Source organism: Macrotis lagotis, chromosome 6, assembly GCF_037893015.1.
Source record: "Macrotis lagotis isolate mMagLag1 chromosome 6, bilby.v1.9.chrom.fasta, whole genome shotgun sequence".
Taxonomy (NCBI): domain Eukaryota; kingdom Metazoa; phylum Chordata; class Mammalia; order Peramelemorphia; family Peramelidae; genus Macrotis; species Macrotis lagotis.
Genome location: NC_133663.1, coordinates 4,388,108 through 4,403,938, shown reverse-complemented (window position 1 = coordinate 4,403,938; position 15,831 = coordinate 4,388,108). Strand labels below are relative to the sequence as shown.

Genomic DNA, 15,831 nt, shown 5'->3' with positions numbered 1-15,831 from the left:
AGATTTATAGATAAGAATATAGAATTAGAGACAATCTTTTTAAATTAAAAAAAGAAGGAAGGATTGTTCTTTCACTTCTATATCTATGGACAAATCAAAACTATTCTTTTAAATAATGTATTACTAATGGTCAAGGAGCTGAAGAAGAAAAACCTCTCTATTGCTGATTATGTCAATAAAGCACTCAGCATCTTGGATTGCTCTGCATCTCTCTCTTTCCTTTTCTCTTGTGTGTGTGTGTGTGTGCGCATGTGTGTGTGCTTCCCTTAGCTTGTACCCTCACCAAATTAACTTCAAATGTGACTGACTGGAGCACAATAATACTAAGTTAAATTGTCAAGAAAAGAAATGTTGGACCTGTGAAAGGGATGTTTAGGAAACATGTTCAAGACTCTGATCACACCCACCCTGCACTGGTCAGAGAGGGTAAGGGCTTCATGCAAGACCCTGTGATCGAGGCAGGAGATGAGAGTGCCAGATTAGACATGGATGCATCAAGTCAGTCTCTGAGTCAGTGACGATACAGAAAGACGCTACTGAGTTCCTTTCTAAGAACAGAACAGAGAACAATTCCAAATCCTCTTCTCCCTGAGCTTTTGACCCAGGCCTTGACCAGGGAGGAACTCCCAGACCTCTGGCATAACTCTGGAGACCTCCAATTCAAAACCAATTTAAAAACACTTATGGGACAGTTAATTGGAGCCTCCTGATGTCAGGAGGACCTGAATTCAAATCAGCCTCAGACACTTAATAATTACCTAGTTGTGTGACCTTGGGCAAATCACTTAACACTATAGCCTTATTAAAAAAAAAACACCTATCAAGTTTTCCCTGCAGACTTTTACAGGACCTAAAGCATAGGGGTTATGCAGCCTACCCCTTTCAGTTTACAAACAAGGAACCTAAGGCCCAGGGAAGTCATTTAACTTGCTCAGTTCTACAAACTTCATATCAGGTATATAATTAGATCCCATGCTTCTTCTGATGCTGAGGTCAATACTCTTTCAAATACATCAGTGACAAAGATATAGTGACTATCTCACTTGATACAAGCTCAAAGAAAATCATTGAGAGGAAGACAGACAATGTGGCATTCTGTTTCTATAGGATGAAAAAGGAGGATAAGTTTTAAAACATTAGAAAAGTAATTTTAAAACAAAAGAAAAGAATTCATTAAAAGCTCTTCCTGCTGAACACTCATGATGTCTCTGGAATGAATTGGGAATTATGAGACTTGCATTTCAGTCCCAATTCTTATCATGAAAAGCTACTAGATTCAAAATATATATTTGTCTAACTTCAAACAAGAAAACTGAATCCCAGATAATTTTAGTGAATCAAGATAGCATAAATCAGAGAAGTAAAATTTGAACTCAGGCCTTCTCACTTCAAATTTAGAATTCTTTCCCATGGCACTAAGATTTCTTCCCTAAGGAGACCTTCAGGTACTATTTGCTGATAGATAAACCCATTGAACTACATATAGTAAAATTCTATAATATATATATATATATATATATATATATATATACATACATATGTACAGTTAGGGAAACTGATCTGAAGTCCCTTTGTATTTTGCTATTCCATGCTTTTCACTGAACTCTGTAAAATTCTGTATTTATAACAATCCAGGAAACTGAGCCAGAATCTCATTGCATTTTGATATTCCATGCTTTTCATGTGACAATGGGCTTTATAAAGAGTCCACAGAAAATATATTAGTTTAACTCCTTTCAAATTATTTTAGGAATATTTTACATGAATGCACATGTATAATCCACATAGGATTTCTTAACATCTCAGGGGAAAAGTGAGGGAGGGATAGAATAGGGAGCTCAAAACTTTTTAAAAAACAAAAAGCAAATGTTTAACAACTTTTTATAACATATAATTAAATGAAAACAAGATGTTTTATGTTAAAAGAATAAATTATTTCTAGGGTTATGTGTGACAATTTGTCTTATGTCTTCTGCATATTTTTTCCCTATAAAACTCTGAAGAGAGAAATATGGGGAGCAAATACAGTTTTGACAAATCTGGAAAAGGAAAAGAATTATCGAAATGAAAGGCATCTATGTAGAGATAATTGTTTGAATAATCCTATTTGAAATTTTCCAGATCTTCACAAAAGGCTCAAAAGTCTGCAATAATTTACGTGTAATTACCTTATCTGCATTGAATACTCACACTTTATTACATGCTTGGGCTTAAAGAAAAATATCCCAGTATTTCACATTGCCAGGAAATGCCTTAATGTCTGGCATCTATATCTCTAAAGAGGCTGGGACTCCCTAGAATTGACCAATAAATTCCAGGACAAGGGACTCATTTGAAAGTTCATGGCCTTTGTTGTGATATCTTTTTTTTTGGATTATAATTACCCTAGGTCAAGTTATTCGTTGCAGAACATGGAAAGAAGGCAGAGAGTTGCTTCAATTATGCTCTTGGCAAATGAGGGATAGGCCATTTTGCTTTCTAACTTGTAAGGGAATCCTTAATCTGTTTACTTAGCTTTCAGAATGCACTAGGGAAGCTTCTGGTTTTTCTCTGCAGCCTGCAGTTAGCCTCTGCAGACAGTTTCGTTTGAAGCTAATGTCAGCTCTGCTGGCAGTGAGAGAAATAAGAATCTAATCACAAAAAAGATAGCTTCCCATTATTTCTTTATCTAAAAACAACGCACCACTTTTAGGGCTTGAAATGTGGGATCGTCCTCAGCAAAACCCAATTCAAATTCTTGTTACATTTAAGAAAGTTTTGCTTTTCTTTTTTTTCCCCAAAGAGGCAACAGGTGCCCTCTGAGGTTGAAGGACCTGTCCCATCTCATCCCACAAACTTGAGTCTATCTGCCTTTGTTTAGGCAGTGTGTGAAGAGTTCACATTTCCTAAGAAAAGTAACTGGAACAGCTGGAAGAAAACGAACAAGCACAAAGAGAAGAGACCAGATCTTAAAAGTGACTAATTATTTAACCCTAAGAAACATGCCGCCATGTCCTAAGAGGAGAAAGAACGACAAGGATCCCATGATGAGGACATTAGCATGGATGAGAACTTTCTAGATAGCCCATCTCACAAACTGTGTCTGAAGTATAGAGTCTTCCTCTTCACTGTTACCAGGATGAAATCACAAAAGTTCTGGTTCTGATTCAGGCAAGGCCCTTGGAGAATAGCCATCATGCTGACCTGGATGAAGGTCTATCACGAATCCAATGATGTCCCTCCCCCATGTTCAGCAACTCCCTGCCAAAAGGGATGGCCAGCACAACCAAAGAGGCCCAGATTTGAAGCTTGCCATGAAGTTTGGCTCTTCCCCTCCAACCTCATCCTGGAATGTTATTTACAAATTCTTCAGTTCTATTATTGTAACAAAGAAAGAAAAGATATACAATATGTTTTGGTGGATAAAGAACCTGCTTTGGAGTTGGAAAGACCTAGATTCAAAGCTGTCCTCTGACACACACTCTTGACAAGTCACTTAAATTTTGATGACCCAAGCTACTTCTCTAGGATCACAAGAGATAGAAAGGGGCCTTTTTTGAGAAGGGGATGATCTCATTGCGAATTTCCTACACTGATAAAAAATTAACTTCTGTTAAAAAGAAAAGAAAAAGAAAATAAAAACATTTCAAAGTTTCATTCTGCTCTTGAAGATGATTGTGACAAATTCAAAGAAGCATTCTCATCTGCTCCCTTTGGCTCTTTCCTAAAGAGTGTATAGTTTATTGAAACTTAGATGCTAGTGACAGCAGTTCCTATTTCTCTCCTGCTTTGTGGTTGGGAAAGCCCTTTACTCTTATCTCCATGGATAAGAAAGTCCCAGAATGATTCACCCTAAAAAAAAGAAGAAAAAGAGCAGGAGGAGAAACTGAGTCTTGAGGAGAGGAACTAAGCTGAGCCCAGGTTTACATATCTAGGAGATGTCAGAAGTTGGATTTCACTCTAGATTCCAAGCTGCCAAGGCCAGTATCGTAACAAACAGCCTCCAAAATTACAATTCTTGATCAAAACATTCCAAAATGGGCTCTTCTGTGATCATTCCCATTGTCCAGAGAAATAAAAGAGAGCATTCAGTGGAATCCAGACTGGAGGTATTTAAGGCCTTTCCCAGACTGGGAACACCCTGAGACACAAAGAGCTTGGCATCTATGCCTAACCAGACTAACATAGACAGCAATACAAATCATTGGTGTTTTCATAGCTCCTATCCATTTACAAAGTGCCTTGTATACATTCTCTCTGATAGTTCTCAAAACAACTTTAAGAGATAGGGAGGGTCTGAGTCTCCCAATAACTAACTCTTGGTCAGGAGTTAGTGAAGCAAACTTCAATTCAAATATTCTATTACACACGTTAGTAACAAACCTATTCTGTCAAAATAGGTCTGGTCCAAGATAAATCTCTTGTCTGACTGCAACCCACCAAACATTATGGAAAGGAAAGGTCATGGGCATAGATTTTATGCAGTATTTTAAAGTCTGTGGAGGTCATTCATTACTGGAATAATTCATATTATAGATTATTGGTCAACCACAAGAAACCTAAAAGACAAATGAAAAGTAGAAAGAGAATATTGGATCAGGGACATGTCTTAGAACACAGAACGTTAGAATATAAAAGAATTGGGCTAAGAGGAATGTTCAAATATATGTCTCTATACATATATGTGTGTGTCTATATGCATATATATATACATATAGTATACATGCATACATACATAGGACCTTAGAATGTTAAACAGAATAGATGATATCAAAGGGAACTTTGGAATGTCAGTCTGGCAATGGTCCTGGAACACAATACAAAATGATGGAGCTGGAAGGAACCATAGAATATAGTCATCGAATGTCAAAACTCAAAGGTACCTGAGAACTCTTATAATATCAGTGCTCAGTGAGACCTTAAAAATAATCCATGTTATTTTAGAGCTCAAAAGGGACTTTATATTTTAGATATAGGATATCAGGTCTGTCAGGGGACTGATAAGATACAGAATTTCTGAACAGAAGGGGGCTTTGGAAGATAAAACAAATAATGTTGGTGTCAGAAAGAGTCTTAATATATAGATTAGCAGGGGAAAAGGAGATCTAAGCAGTCAGTGAATAAGGATCTACTAAGCACTTAGTCTATCTAAGGCATTGTGGCAATTTTTGGTAACGAAAAGCAAAAACAATGACCCTTTTCTCAAGGAACTCAAATTCTAATCATAGCCATAGAAAATATACAACATGTAAAATAACTTCCGAGAGAAGGCAGAAACAGCAATGAAGTGGAAAGAAGTGCAGAGGGTGGGGTTTGATCTGAGTCTTGTAGAATTTCAAGGCAGGCTCGTGGTAGAGATGAGGAGGAAAAGTAGTCTGGGCAAGCTAGGTGGCACAGTGGATAGAGCACCGGCCCTGGAGTCAGGAGGGCCTGAGTCCAAATCTGACCTCAGACACTTCATAATGACCTAGCTGTGTGGCCTTGGGCAAGCCACTGAACCCCATTGCCTTGCAAAAAAAAAGTAGTCCAGGTATGAAGGACAGTCAGTGAAAATAGTGTGTGGAAAAGTGCTGTATCTGTGAAATTAGTTGATATTGGAGATAACAGGGAGTTATTGAAGTATACTGGGCTATCATGGCCAGACTTTCCCTTTAGGAAAATGTCTTTGGTTAACTGGTAGAGGATGGATTGGAATGAGGAGAGGTTTGAGGTTGGAAGATCAATCAGAAATTCTTTTGCAATAAGTCAAGAACGAGTATATGGGAGCCTACACCAATGTGATAACTGTGGGAATGGAAAGGAGAAATAGATGAAGAAAAGTTGGAAACAAGGAGACTTGTCAACAGATTGAAGACTGAAACTTTGGTTGATGACATCAGCTTCTGATGTCCTTGATATTATCAAGCAAGTTGGCAGGAGGGTAGAGCTTCATGGTTTGATCTGGTTTGATAGACTGTCAGACTGGAGAAAACTTTAAAACATAGAACATAGAATGTTAAAATTGAAAAGATCTCATAGTAAAGTATGTTGGAATACAGAATGGTAGAGTTAGGAAGGAACTTGACTCTAGAACATGAGTTGCCAGAACCAGACAGGTCCATAGAACATAGGGCTTTTATTGTCAGAGAAAAGGACTGTAAAGATTATTTTGTCCAAGCACATCATTTACCAATAGAGGAGAGCAAGGTCATAAAGGAGAATCAAGGTCATGACACTAAAGAAACAACTAGAACCCTGGCTTTCTGATTTTCAGTCTGCACAATGTTGCAAGTTAGTAGGTACTTACTGCAAGGGCATATTAGGACTAGTTCCTTCCCCACTCACAAAGGTACACTTCAGTTGTGACTCATTATGATGACTGTCTGAGAGAGCCATTCTCACCTTTGGGGTGGACCAGCCTTAGCTTGTTTTCTTTGAGAGAAAACTGGTACTTACTAAAATGATGAATGCTAACCAAATTTCTTTTATATGTAGGTCATAGATTTATGTCTGATAGGGAAACTCAAGGTCATTTAAGACAGCCCTCACCTTACAGATGAGGAAACTGAGGTTCAAACAAATTCAGTGATTTGTACAAGGACACATGGGCAATATGCATGCGACTCTAATTCCAAACCTAGATCCATTAAATACAAATACTTCTTCAAACCTATAAGCATATCCTCTAAGAGAGAGAGAAAGACACATGTATTCCCTCTTCCACCAAGGTACTTTTCTGGTAAAATTCTTCTGTTTGTTTGAAATTGGAGTTAACCAAGCTACCTCATTAGCATCTGTGTTCTCATATTCTGTTCCATGTGAGACTTCTCAGTGAATGGACAGGAAGCACTGCAGGTGTCCATGGCCCTGGACCAGGATGGCTTCAATGATGGATTCTGTCATCTTCTTTTTTTAGCCACAACTTCTAAAGACCATCTTTTTCTCAAACTCCATTTGTTTGTTCCACAATTGCTATTGTAATAACCAGCCTAGCTCCCAAGTCTCTTCCCCTGTGTCTCTTCAGTCCTTAATATAGCTTAGCCACAGCTGGAACCATTTAATCCCCACCTGCATGCTTTGCCTTGTCTCAGATCTGGGATCTAACTGACCTAAGACAAGAGAAAGAGAAGGAACTGACACCATCAGCTCTGTCTCTGGGGTGGGTCGAATTCTTTATCATAAGTCCATCAGAGAAGTAACTGTTATATTTTTCCAAAGTTGTAGTTGCTGATTGTAATTCCCTCCATCCATCCTCCCCACCACCATTTATTATATTTTCTCTCTCCTTTCACTCTGTCCTTCAAATGTGTGCTGTGGGGCAGCCGAGTAGCTTAGCAGACAGCCCTTGGGCCAGGAGGCCCCAGGTCCACCTTCCACCCTAGAGACCCAGCAACCACCTGTCATTGTGGTCCCAGATAGGTCACCCAATCTCACCACCTTGTAAAAAGTAAAACAAAAATGTGTTTTAGCTGACTAACCTCTCCCATGATCTGCCCTCTCCTCTTCCTGTCCCCTTTCTCCTATCCCCTTTCTTTCCTTTTCCTTCTAGATTTCTATACCCTATTAAGTATGTATGTTGTTTCCTCTCTCAGCCATTTCTGATGAGAATGAAGGTTGCCCCATTCCCCTTCCCTCTGCCTGCCTTCCATACCATTGCAAAAGCTATTTCTTGACTCTTTTACATGAAATATCTTAGTCTATCCTACCTCTCCTTTCCCTTTTTCTCAGCACATTTTCTTTTCACCCACTGATTCCATTTTTACAATATACCTTCAAATTCAGCTCCCTCCTGTACCTTGTATTTCTTTCACTTTATTTATGAAGAGGATTTTTATTTTTGTGGAGGGAGAGGGGAATATATTTACTCTCACATCAAAACTATTTTAATAATATGTAAATAAATAAAAATGTAAATTAAAAATTAAAATAAAAAAAAGAAATAGAAGGAACCATCTTGAATAACTCAGCATCAAATCTACCTGACTGTGAGTCCCACTCTGATCCCATCCCTGGATCAGTTTTCTTTGTGTTTCCTATGACTAAGCCCCCAGTCTTTTATCTTATTCCAAGAAAATGAGTCCTTGAATTTCAACATAAATATTGATTAGGCACTTACTCAATGTCAACAGCTGTGCTAATTATTAGGAATAACAAGGCAAAACTGAAACACAGTGGGGATCATGAGATTGGAATTCAGCCTCTTTGCCCCTAAGTTTTCCTGGGTTCTACAATCTCATCCCAAATACCTAGTCCTTTGAGGGTTCAATTGGCTCATTCTGGATCTCTCTCCATGTCTGAATTTCCTGGTAATGTCTATTGCAAGATGAGTGCTCATCAGCTATCTAATCCCCATTCTTCCCCAAGTAAAGTTTAGGTTTTGCCATCCCCAGTCAAGGCTGTCCCAGGGCCAGCCAAGCTCTAGTTTTGATAGATATTGCATCTGCCTGAATTATTCAACATTTAAAGACCCTGAGCCAAAAAAAAGTCTCAGCACTTCCTTCCTGCACTCTCCGAATGACTGATCTTAGCCTACGTGAACAAGCACAAATCGATGAGAGTGGGCAGACCTTCCCCAAGATGTCCCTCTACTGAAGGCAGATCTTGAGGTCATCAGTTATCAGGGAACATTGTGCTGCCAGGGAAGGGCTCAGTGACATTGGAGTAAACCCAGAGCTCCATGAGATCCCATCTTACATTGTAAGGACACCAAAGGCAGAGGATATTCTCAAAAGGACAATGTTCTTTCAAGCCACTGAAAACTCTAGGCAACAGAGAAAAGGGATGAAAGAAAAGATGGTGGTCAGTGATCCAAGACAGTAAAAGATCTTCATGATTTTCAAATTTCAAGAAGTGAGAATGATCAATCTCTTCATTGGCCAATATTTACATATTATTTTTTACACAATTATAAATATAATAAATACTGTTACTCAACAATCATATATTAAATGCCTCTTGCATAACAGGGACAATGATGAGAGCTAGTTATACAAAGACAAAACCAAATTATCCCTGTCCTCAGAATACTTATATTCTATCACTATGAATCAATTCCATCACAGGATGTCTATAGAAATCACCAGATCAAAAGATTTGATCTGGAAGAGATCATAGATGTCATCTAATTTCCCTCTATTTACAGTTGAAGAAACTGATGTCTAGAGATACCGTGTCTTCCCTAAACTCATGGGTTGTTGATAACAGAGATGATATTAGAGTCTACACATTCTGCTTTTCATTCCATGTTATCCCCTGTTCACACAGAATTCTGATGTTCAATTTTAAGAAAATGAGTGGTTTTTTATTGCTAACAGTTCCTTACTGTTAAGACCTAGAGCATCAGTATACATTACAGAGTCAGTCATGTAGAGTACCTCTCACAGGTATTCACATGGTCTATTTGTGCCCGACCTGTGGTAGAGCATCCCGAGCTCCTATTGGTCTGATCTGTCACAATTGGACACACTGTCATTTGTCTCAAACATAGTGATGCCATTTTGGTCTTCTTCAATAAGAGGACAAGAACCAACCAACCATAATAACTGAGATTCTCCTAGAAAATAGTTACCATAACACTTTGGAGTTTGCAAAATTCTTTACTTACGTATGATATCTTATTTGATGCCTTTAACTGGCCTGGGAGATAGGTTCTATACCCATTTTTACAGAAAGAGATAAAGCAGTTTGCCCAGGGTTACATAGCTAGTTAACATCTAAGTTAGTTTGAACTCAAGTATTCCTGATTTCAGGTCTGATGCTCTATACACTGTAGTACCAAACTAAATACCTTTGAAAAATGCTTTCTAAGTGTAATCATCTCCATTTAGCAGATGAGGAAAATGAGGCTCGGAGGGATAAAGTGACTCATGAACTTCAAGATTATGATCAAAATTTCTGTCTTCTGACTCTGTAACCAGTGGTTCCTTTGTATGATTTGGTTTTCTCTACACAACACCACATAATTAAAAAACTGTTCCAGAGAATAATGATTGTCCTTTCATGCCCAAGATACTACCCAGAAAGACTTCTGGTCTTTATCATTGAACAAGACAATCCCAAAGAGGTCACACATCAGATAATGTAAGCTAAGAAAACATGGATGAGAATCCTGTCTTCCCTTCAATATCAGCTCAACAGCAGATCCTCTAAGAAGTGTTCCCTCTGCCCCTTTCCTTAGGTATAGTGAGCCTCTCCCTCCTTTCATAGTCTTGAACTCACATCTTTAATCAGATTCTATTAAGAATTTCTATTATTTGGCCATATGGCTAATCTCTCTAGCTGGATTATGAATGAGGGTAGAACCCATGTCCTCATTGTGGAATATTGGGCATCCCTGGAAAATGAGGTAATAGGAGTAGGGTAAGCCATATCACACAGTATTCTTTCCTAGGTAAGATAAGAACTCCAACGATGAGATTAAAAAGTTAGCCTGCATGTCAGGAAGACAAGAAAATATGTCTTAGGTAGAGAAGGCATCCGCAGCTTCAGGGACTGAGAAAAGCTTCAATACAAGTTTGTGTATAAAATACATTGTAAAGACGAGACCAACATGAGGAGAGATTTCCCTCTGGGTATGGGCATGGCCAGTGAAAAGCTACAAAAGATGGGAAATTAAGTGCTGGGTAAGAAACAGAGAGAATGTCATTTTGGCTGGAGAGCTCCTAGTGGGAGAGTAATCTATAATGAGAAAATAAATATGGTTTGCAAAATTAACCCAGCTACAGTAGGTGGCCATGAGATTTCACTGACTTGCAGTCTGTGCTTAAAGAAAATGAGTTTGCAAACTAGATAGAGGAAAAATTGAAGTAAAGATGAGTCAAGGAGAGCAACTAAGAGGCCATTGTAAAAGGCCAGTTCATGTGGCAACATCACTTGTGCAACCTTAAAGGACAAAAGCCATATATATAAGTCAAACATACTCCTTCCCTGAGATTGTGAGGAATTGGGATTGGGTAGATCACAGGATGGAATTCCCAAAAGTAGATGGGATCTCAAAGAGAGTTGTTAAGTAAAACCTGTGCTATAGAAGACATTTCCTTCCCCTGTGGGCTTTCTAGATAAGCTAAGACCCCTTTAAAGGAATGATTGCAATCAAATACTGAAGTCTCCAGAGGAAAAGGGTAGAGATATAAAGAGATATTTTGAAAGATACTGCAAGATAACTAAGTCCCCAGTGACCAGAGTTGGGGGTCAAAGTAGTTCATGAATTATATTGCGATCTCTCAGGATTTGCCAAAGATCAGTCATCCGGAATGTGGCACCAAGGTACTTTTCTGGTAAAATTCTTCTGTTTGTTTGAAATTGGAGTTAACCAAGCTACCTACAATCTCCCTTTCCACTCCTTCCCAATTCACATTCTTTTATTTACATAAATATTTCATAAGCAACTCAATGGGAGATATGATCCTTTCTCTCAGAAGAGACTGAACCTCATTTTAAAAATAAATAACCTAGAAGACAGAAAACATCAATGAATAATGAGTGAGCAGTCTCCTACAGAAAGGAGTTAAAATGAATCTTCTTGAGAAAAACTCAATAGAAAGAGATTAAGCTTAAACAGATTTGGCCCCATTAGAGAGTCAGTAATTTGGCTGACCCGGTCATTTGAGATGCAACTAGATACCTAAATATCTTATTACTTTTCCCTTCAGCTTTTTATCAACAACTGAACCTATAATGTTATAAAGGGTTTTCCTACCTCCATCTCGGGTATTGCTAGATATTTGCAAATTCCCATCATTGAAATGGTCTACCTATAACAATGACAATAGCAATGTCCATAAGTACCAATGAAGAGTCACTTAGAAGTCAGAGAACCTAGAGCAGGGGAAAAAATGCTTTTCCATGACCTCTATATCTGAAATAAGGACCTCAGTTTCTTAGAGACTGACCATGTGTTATAAATGTTTTCCTAACTTTGAGGAACGGATCATTTTTGTAATACGTAGAAAGTACAATCTGATGCACCAGTCATCAGATAAAATTATTTTTCCCCTCATCCTCCCTAAAGAATGGCAGAAAATGATGCAACTTGTAAAATAATAAAGTAAAAATTAATTGAACTTATTTCTGAATTAAGGTTCTTTGGAATCATTGGAGTCAAAATCCTTGGAGTTAAAATTAGAGAGCTCAACTAAGTGCTATAAAAAGTATTAGAAACTGCTTTCTTTCTCTTCTGATTAGGAAAATGACAAGTCTGAGAAATGGAGACTATGATAAAATGGATCATGAGTACAAAAGAACATAGATATATGCCTGAAAAAAACCTTAGAAGTAATCTAACCCAATTCCCTCTCGTTACAGAAGAGAAAACTGAAGCCAAGAGGGGGAAGTGACTTGCCCAAGGTCACAAAGTAGTAAACAACATATCTTGGATTTGAATTGGGTCCTTGTGATACCAAATTCAGTCACTTTTTACATATATCACATAACCTCCTTGTCTAATTTTTTAATAAAGAATCTTATGTTCCTAAATTAAAGCTTTGCATCTGTTTGAATCAGTCCAATATAATGTTATGTTTTGTTTGTTTGTTTGTTGCAAGGCAACGGGGTTAAGTGGCTTGCCCAAGGCCACATAGCTAGGTAATTATTAAGTGTCTGAGGTCAAATTTGAACTCAAGTCCTCCTGACTCCAGGGCCAGTGTTCTATCCACTGTGCCACCTAGCTGCCCCCCAGAATGTTATGGTTTTTAAAAGCTTTTTTTCAGAATTTCAAGCAAAACTCAAAACTCTTAATTATATATTTATATTTTACAATGTTTTCTGATATTACATTTGAATTTATGCCATGGCCAGTTACTGTTACAGGACTTTAAAAAATCATGGGAGGAAAATAGATGGGATTAAGGGATACAGTATAGGCTGATGGTAACTCAATGGGTTTTTTTTACCATATGCTGACATTTTTGGTAATGAAAAATAAAATATTTAAGTAAGACACAATGACTTCCTTTAATGTTGGAGACCAAATGAAAATACTTGATCACTTTCCAGATGAACTATTCTGGTTGGGTCTGCCATGTTAGAGAATACAAGAATTAATAAAAACCCTCATTCTGTCTTTTGGACATATTCATAGAGATCTATCTGCAAAGGCACCAAAGAATTTGGTCAAGTTTCTTTTTTTTCCTTTTGATCAATGGCCCTGATCTCATGTCCGTGTTTCTGCTCTCAAAGTTTGTTTGGTTTCCCTGATGAAGTTCTGCAGGGCAAAAAACAAAACAAAACAACCCAACCTCTTGGAAATGATCTTTCCCTTCTGGGCTTGAGAGCTGAACACAGCAACTCTGGCCTTGCCGCTTTTTGATGGAAACCACCTGGAGTACTGATGGACATGAAGCATATTTTGTGGCCAGACGGAGGAAATGAACAGCTACAAGGCACGCCCTCTTTCTATGATCACTCTTGGCTGTACAATGAGGGAAAGGAAATTCAGATTCAACATGCCAATACTGTAGGACAGTGACCAAATAACTGGATATCCTCTCCCCCTCACCCCAAACTATAAATGTCTAGTGATGGCATTTTAATAAAGGTAAGCTCCCTCTGGAGCCATTACCCTTTGATCCAAGACATCTGTCAGAAACCTCACAAGGAAGGCTTTTTCTAAGACAGTGCTTCCTAGTTTCAGATGAATGAGACAATATGACGAGAGATCTCTGTGTCCATGTCTATGAACCCACCCTAAAACGCACACCATTGCCAGAGACACATGCCCATCAGTATAGCTACCTATTCCCCCCCCCCAAATCAATTGCTGAAAATGCCAGGTTTTTAGCTAAATCACATCTGGCCAAGCTCTGTGTGGGGCTGGGTTTTTTCCCAGCTGAAATCACTTACCTGGACTCCAAAGCATCTAAATCTATTGATTACGGATTAATGAGACCTGCAGCCTCCCTTGCATGCCCAAATAGCCAGTTTTCTCAGTCTGCACAGAAGCAGCTCTCCCTACTGCCAGTCTCCAAAAGCTCCATCCTGATTGACACGGTTGGCATAACAATAAAGCTGGCTTTACATCTAGCGTTTTGAGGTCTGGGTAATGCATATAGTTTTAGAGAAGTTGCCATCATCTCTCCAGGTTCCCCCTGAATTCGATCGACCTTCTACTCCCTCAAGTCCTACCAAGCCAGTCTGTTGCGAATCGTGGGCGTTGTGAGTGGGGGAGGTGAATGGATGGGGTGAGTTCCCAAGAAACCAAACATCACAAAGAGACGTCCCTGGAGCGAATAGGAGCCATGAACCGCTCTGCCTCTGAGCAGAGGTCTTCCCATCTCCAGCCACGGGGCTTTTGTTTGTCTTTGGCTTTTTGTTCCGAGGCCGATTTGTGAGCAGGAAGTCAAGGAGTCTGTAACCGTGTTCACCTCGATACCGGGGAAGTGCTGAGCGGGCTCTGGAACGCTCTCCCCTCCACCCCCTTTCTGGAGGTCGGTGCAAATGCACGCTGCTCAAGAGCACCATCCCCGCTGGTGTTGCGGCGGGGAGAGGACCGAGCGGCTCGGATGCCGTCTCCATTTCGGGGCCCTCCGAGGGAAGCGGCTCTCAGTCACAGGAAGGGATGGCAGCTGAACGACTGCAGCCAGACCCGAAGCCGCTGGGGTGCTCAATGTGTTCCCACCCTTGCAAGTGTAAGGAACACTTGGCCGAGATGTCCTCACAGCCTCCACCTCCCTCTCCGAGGAACCCCCCCCCCCCAAACTCATGCACTTCCCTACGCAGCTTACGGCAGAAGGAGGGAAGGGAGGGAGGAAGGAAGGAGGGAAGGAAGGAAGGAAGGAAGGAGGGAAGGGAGGGAGGAAGGAAGGAAGGAAGGAAGGAGGGAAGGAAGGAAGGAGGGAAGGAAGGAAGGAGGGAAGGAAGGGAGGGAGGGAGGGAGGAGGGAAGGAGGGAAGGGAGGGAGGAAGGAAGGAAGGAGGGAAGGAAGGAAGGAGGGAAGGGAGGGAGGGAGGAAGGAAGGAGGGAAGGAAGGGAGGAAGGAGGGAAGGAAGGAGGGGAGGGAGGGAGGGAAGGAAGGGAGGAAGGAGGGAAGGAAGGAAGGAAGGAGGGAAGGAAGGGAGGGAGGGAGGAAGGAGGAAGGAGGGAGGCTGCCCGCCAGCCTCACTCCAGAGCTGCGAGAGTTGAGAAGCAGTCGCCCGCTGTCTCCCCCCGCTAGACCGGGGTCCTGCTGCCGCAGCTCTGGGCCCGAGCCGCCAGCGTCCCCGCCCGCCCGCCCGCCCGCCCGCCGCGGCCGTTGGGGAGCCCGGCTGGGCCACTGCAGTGTGCTCTCGCCCCCACACACCTGGCCGGCCGAGCCGCCGGGGATGGCCAGGCCGCAGCAGTCACCTACCTTTGCTCTCCATCTCGGTCCCTCGGGCGCGCGGGCAACTTCAGGGCAACTTGCAGGGACGGGGCCCCTTCGGGATGGCCGGCAGCCCCGAGCCCGGGACGGGGAGGACGCGGAGGGCGAGGGCGGGAGGGCGCCGGGGCTGCTGCCTCCCTCCTGGGCTGGCTGGGCGCCCGAACCCCCGCGGAGGACACGGAGCCCCGGAGGACACGGAGCCCGGCGGCTGCTGCTGCTCCTGCCGCTGCTCCTGCTGCCGCCGCTGCCGCCCCGCCGCCGCGGGGGGATCGGGGAGCCCGGCGGCACCTGGGGAGGAAGGGCGTGACGTGAGGGAGGGGGCCCGGGCCGGCCGGGGCGCCCCTGCCCTCCCCCCCGGCGCCCCACCTTTACCTGAGGGGCCGGCGGCCGCGGAGCCGAGCCGGGCGGGGAGCGCGGGGCCGGGCGCCGGGCCGGGAGCTGTCCGCCGAGCGGGTGCTGCCGCAGGTGGAGTGGCCGAGCAGCCCACTCAGCTGGGCTCCGCTGCCTCCTGATTTGCATAGGCGCGGCGCGCATGCGCC

At 41.7% G+C, this 15,831-nt stretch overlaps 1 protein-coding gene across 1 annotated transcript in view; it reads right to left on the bottom strand.

Moving 5' to 3' along the window:
- Positions 1–15,513, bottom strand: part of FGF12 (fibroblast growth factor 12) — a 490,477-nt gene extending 474,964 nt beyond the window's left edge. Inside the window, exon 1 of the mRNA XM_074190632.1 lies at positions 15,281–15,513. Within this exon, the coding sequence (XP_074046733.1) occupies positions 15,281–15,293 (13 nt within the window). The 5' untranslated portion in view covers positions 15,294–15,513. The remainder of the gene's footprint in view (positions 1–15,280) is intronic.
- Positions 15,514–15,831: the final 318 nt, after the last annotated feature.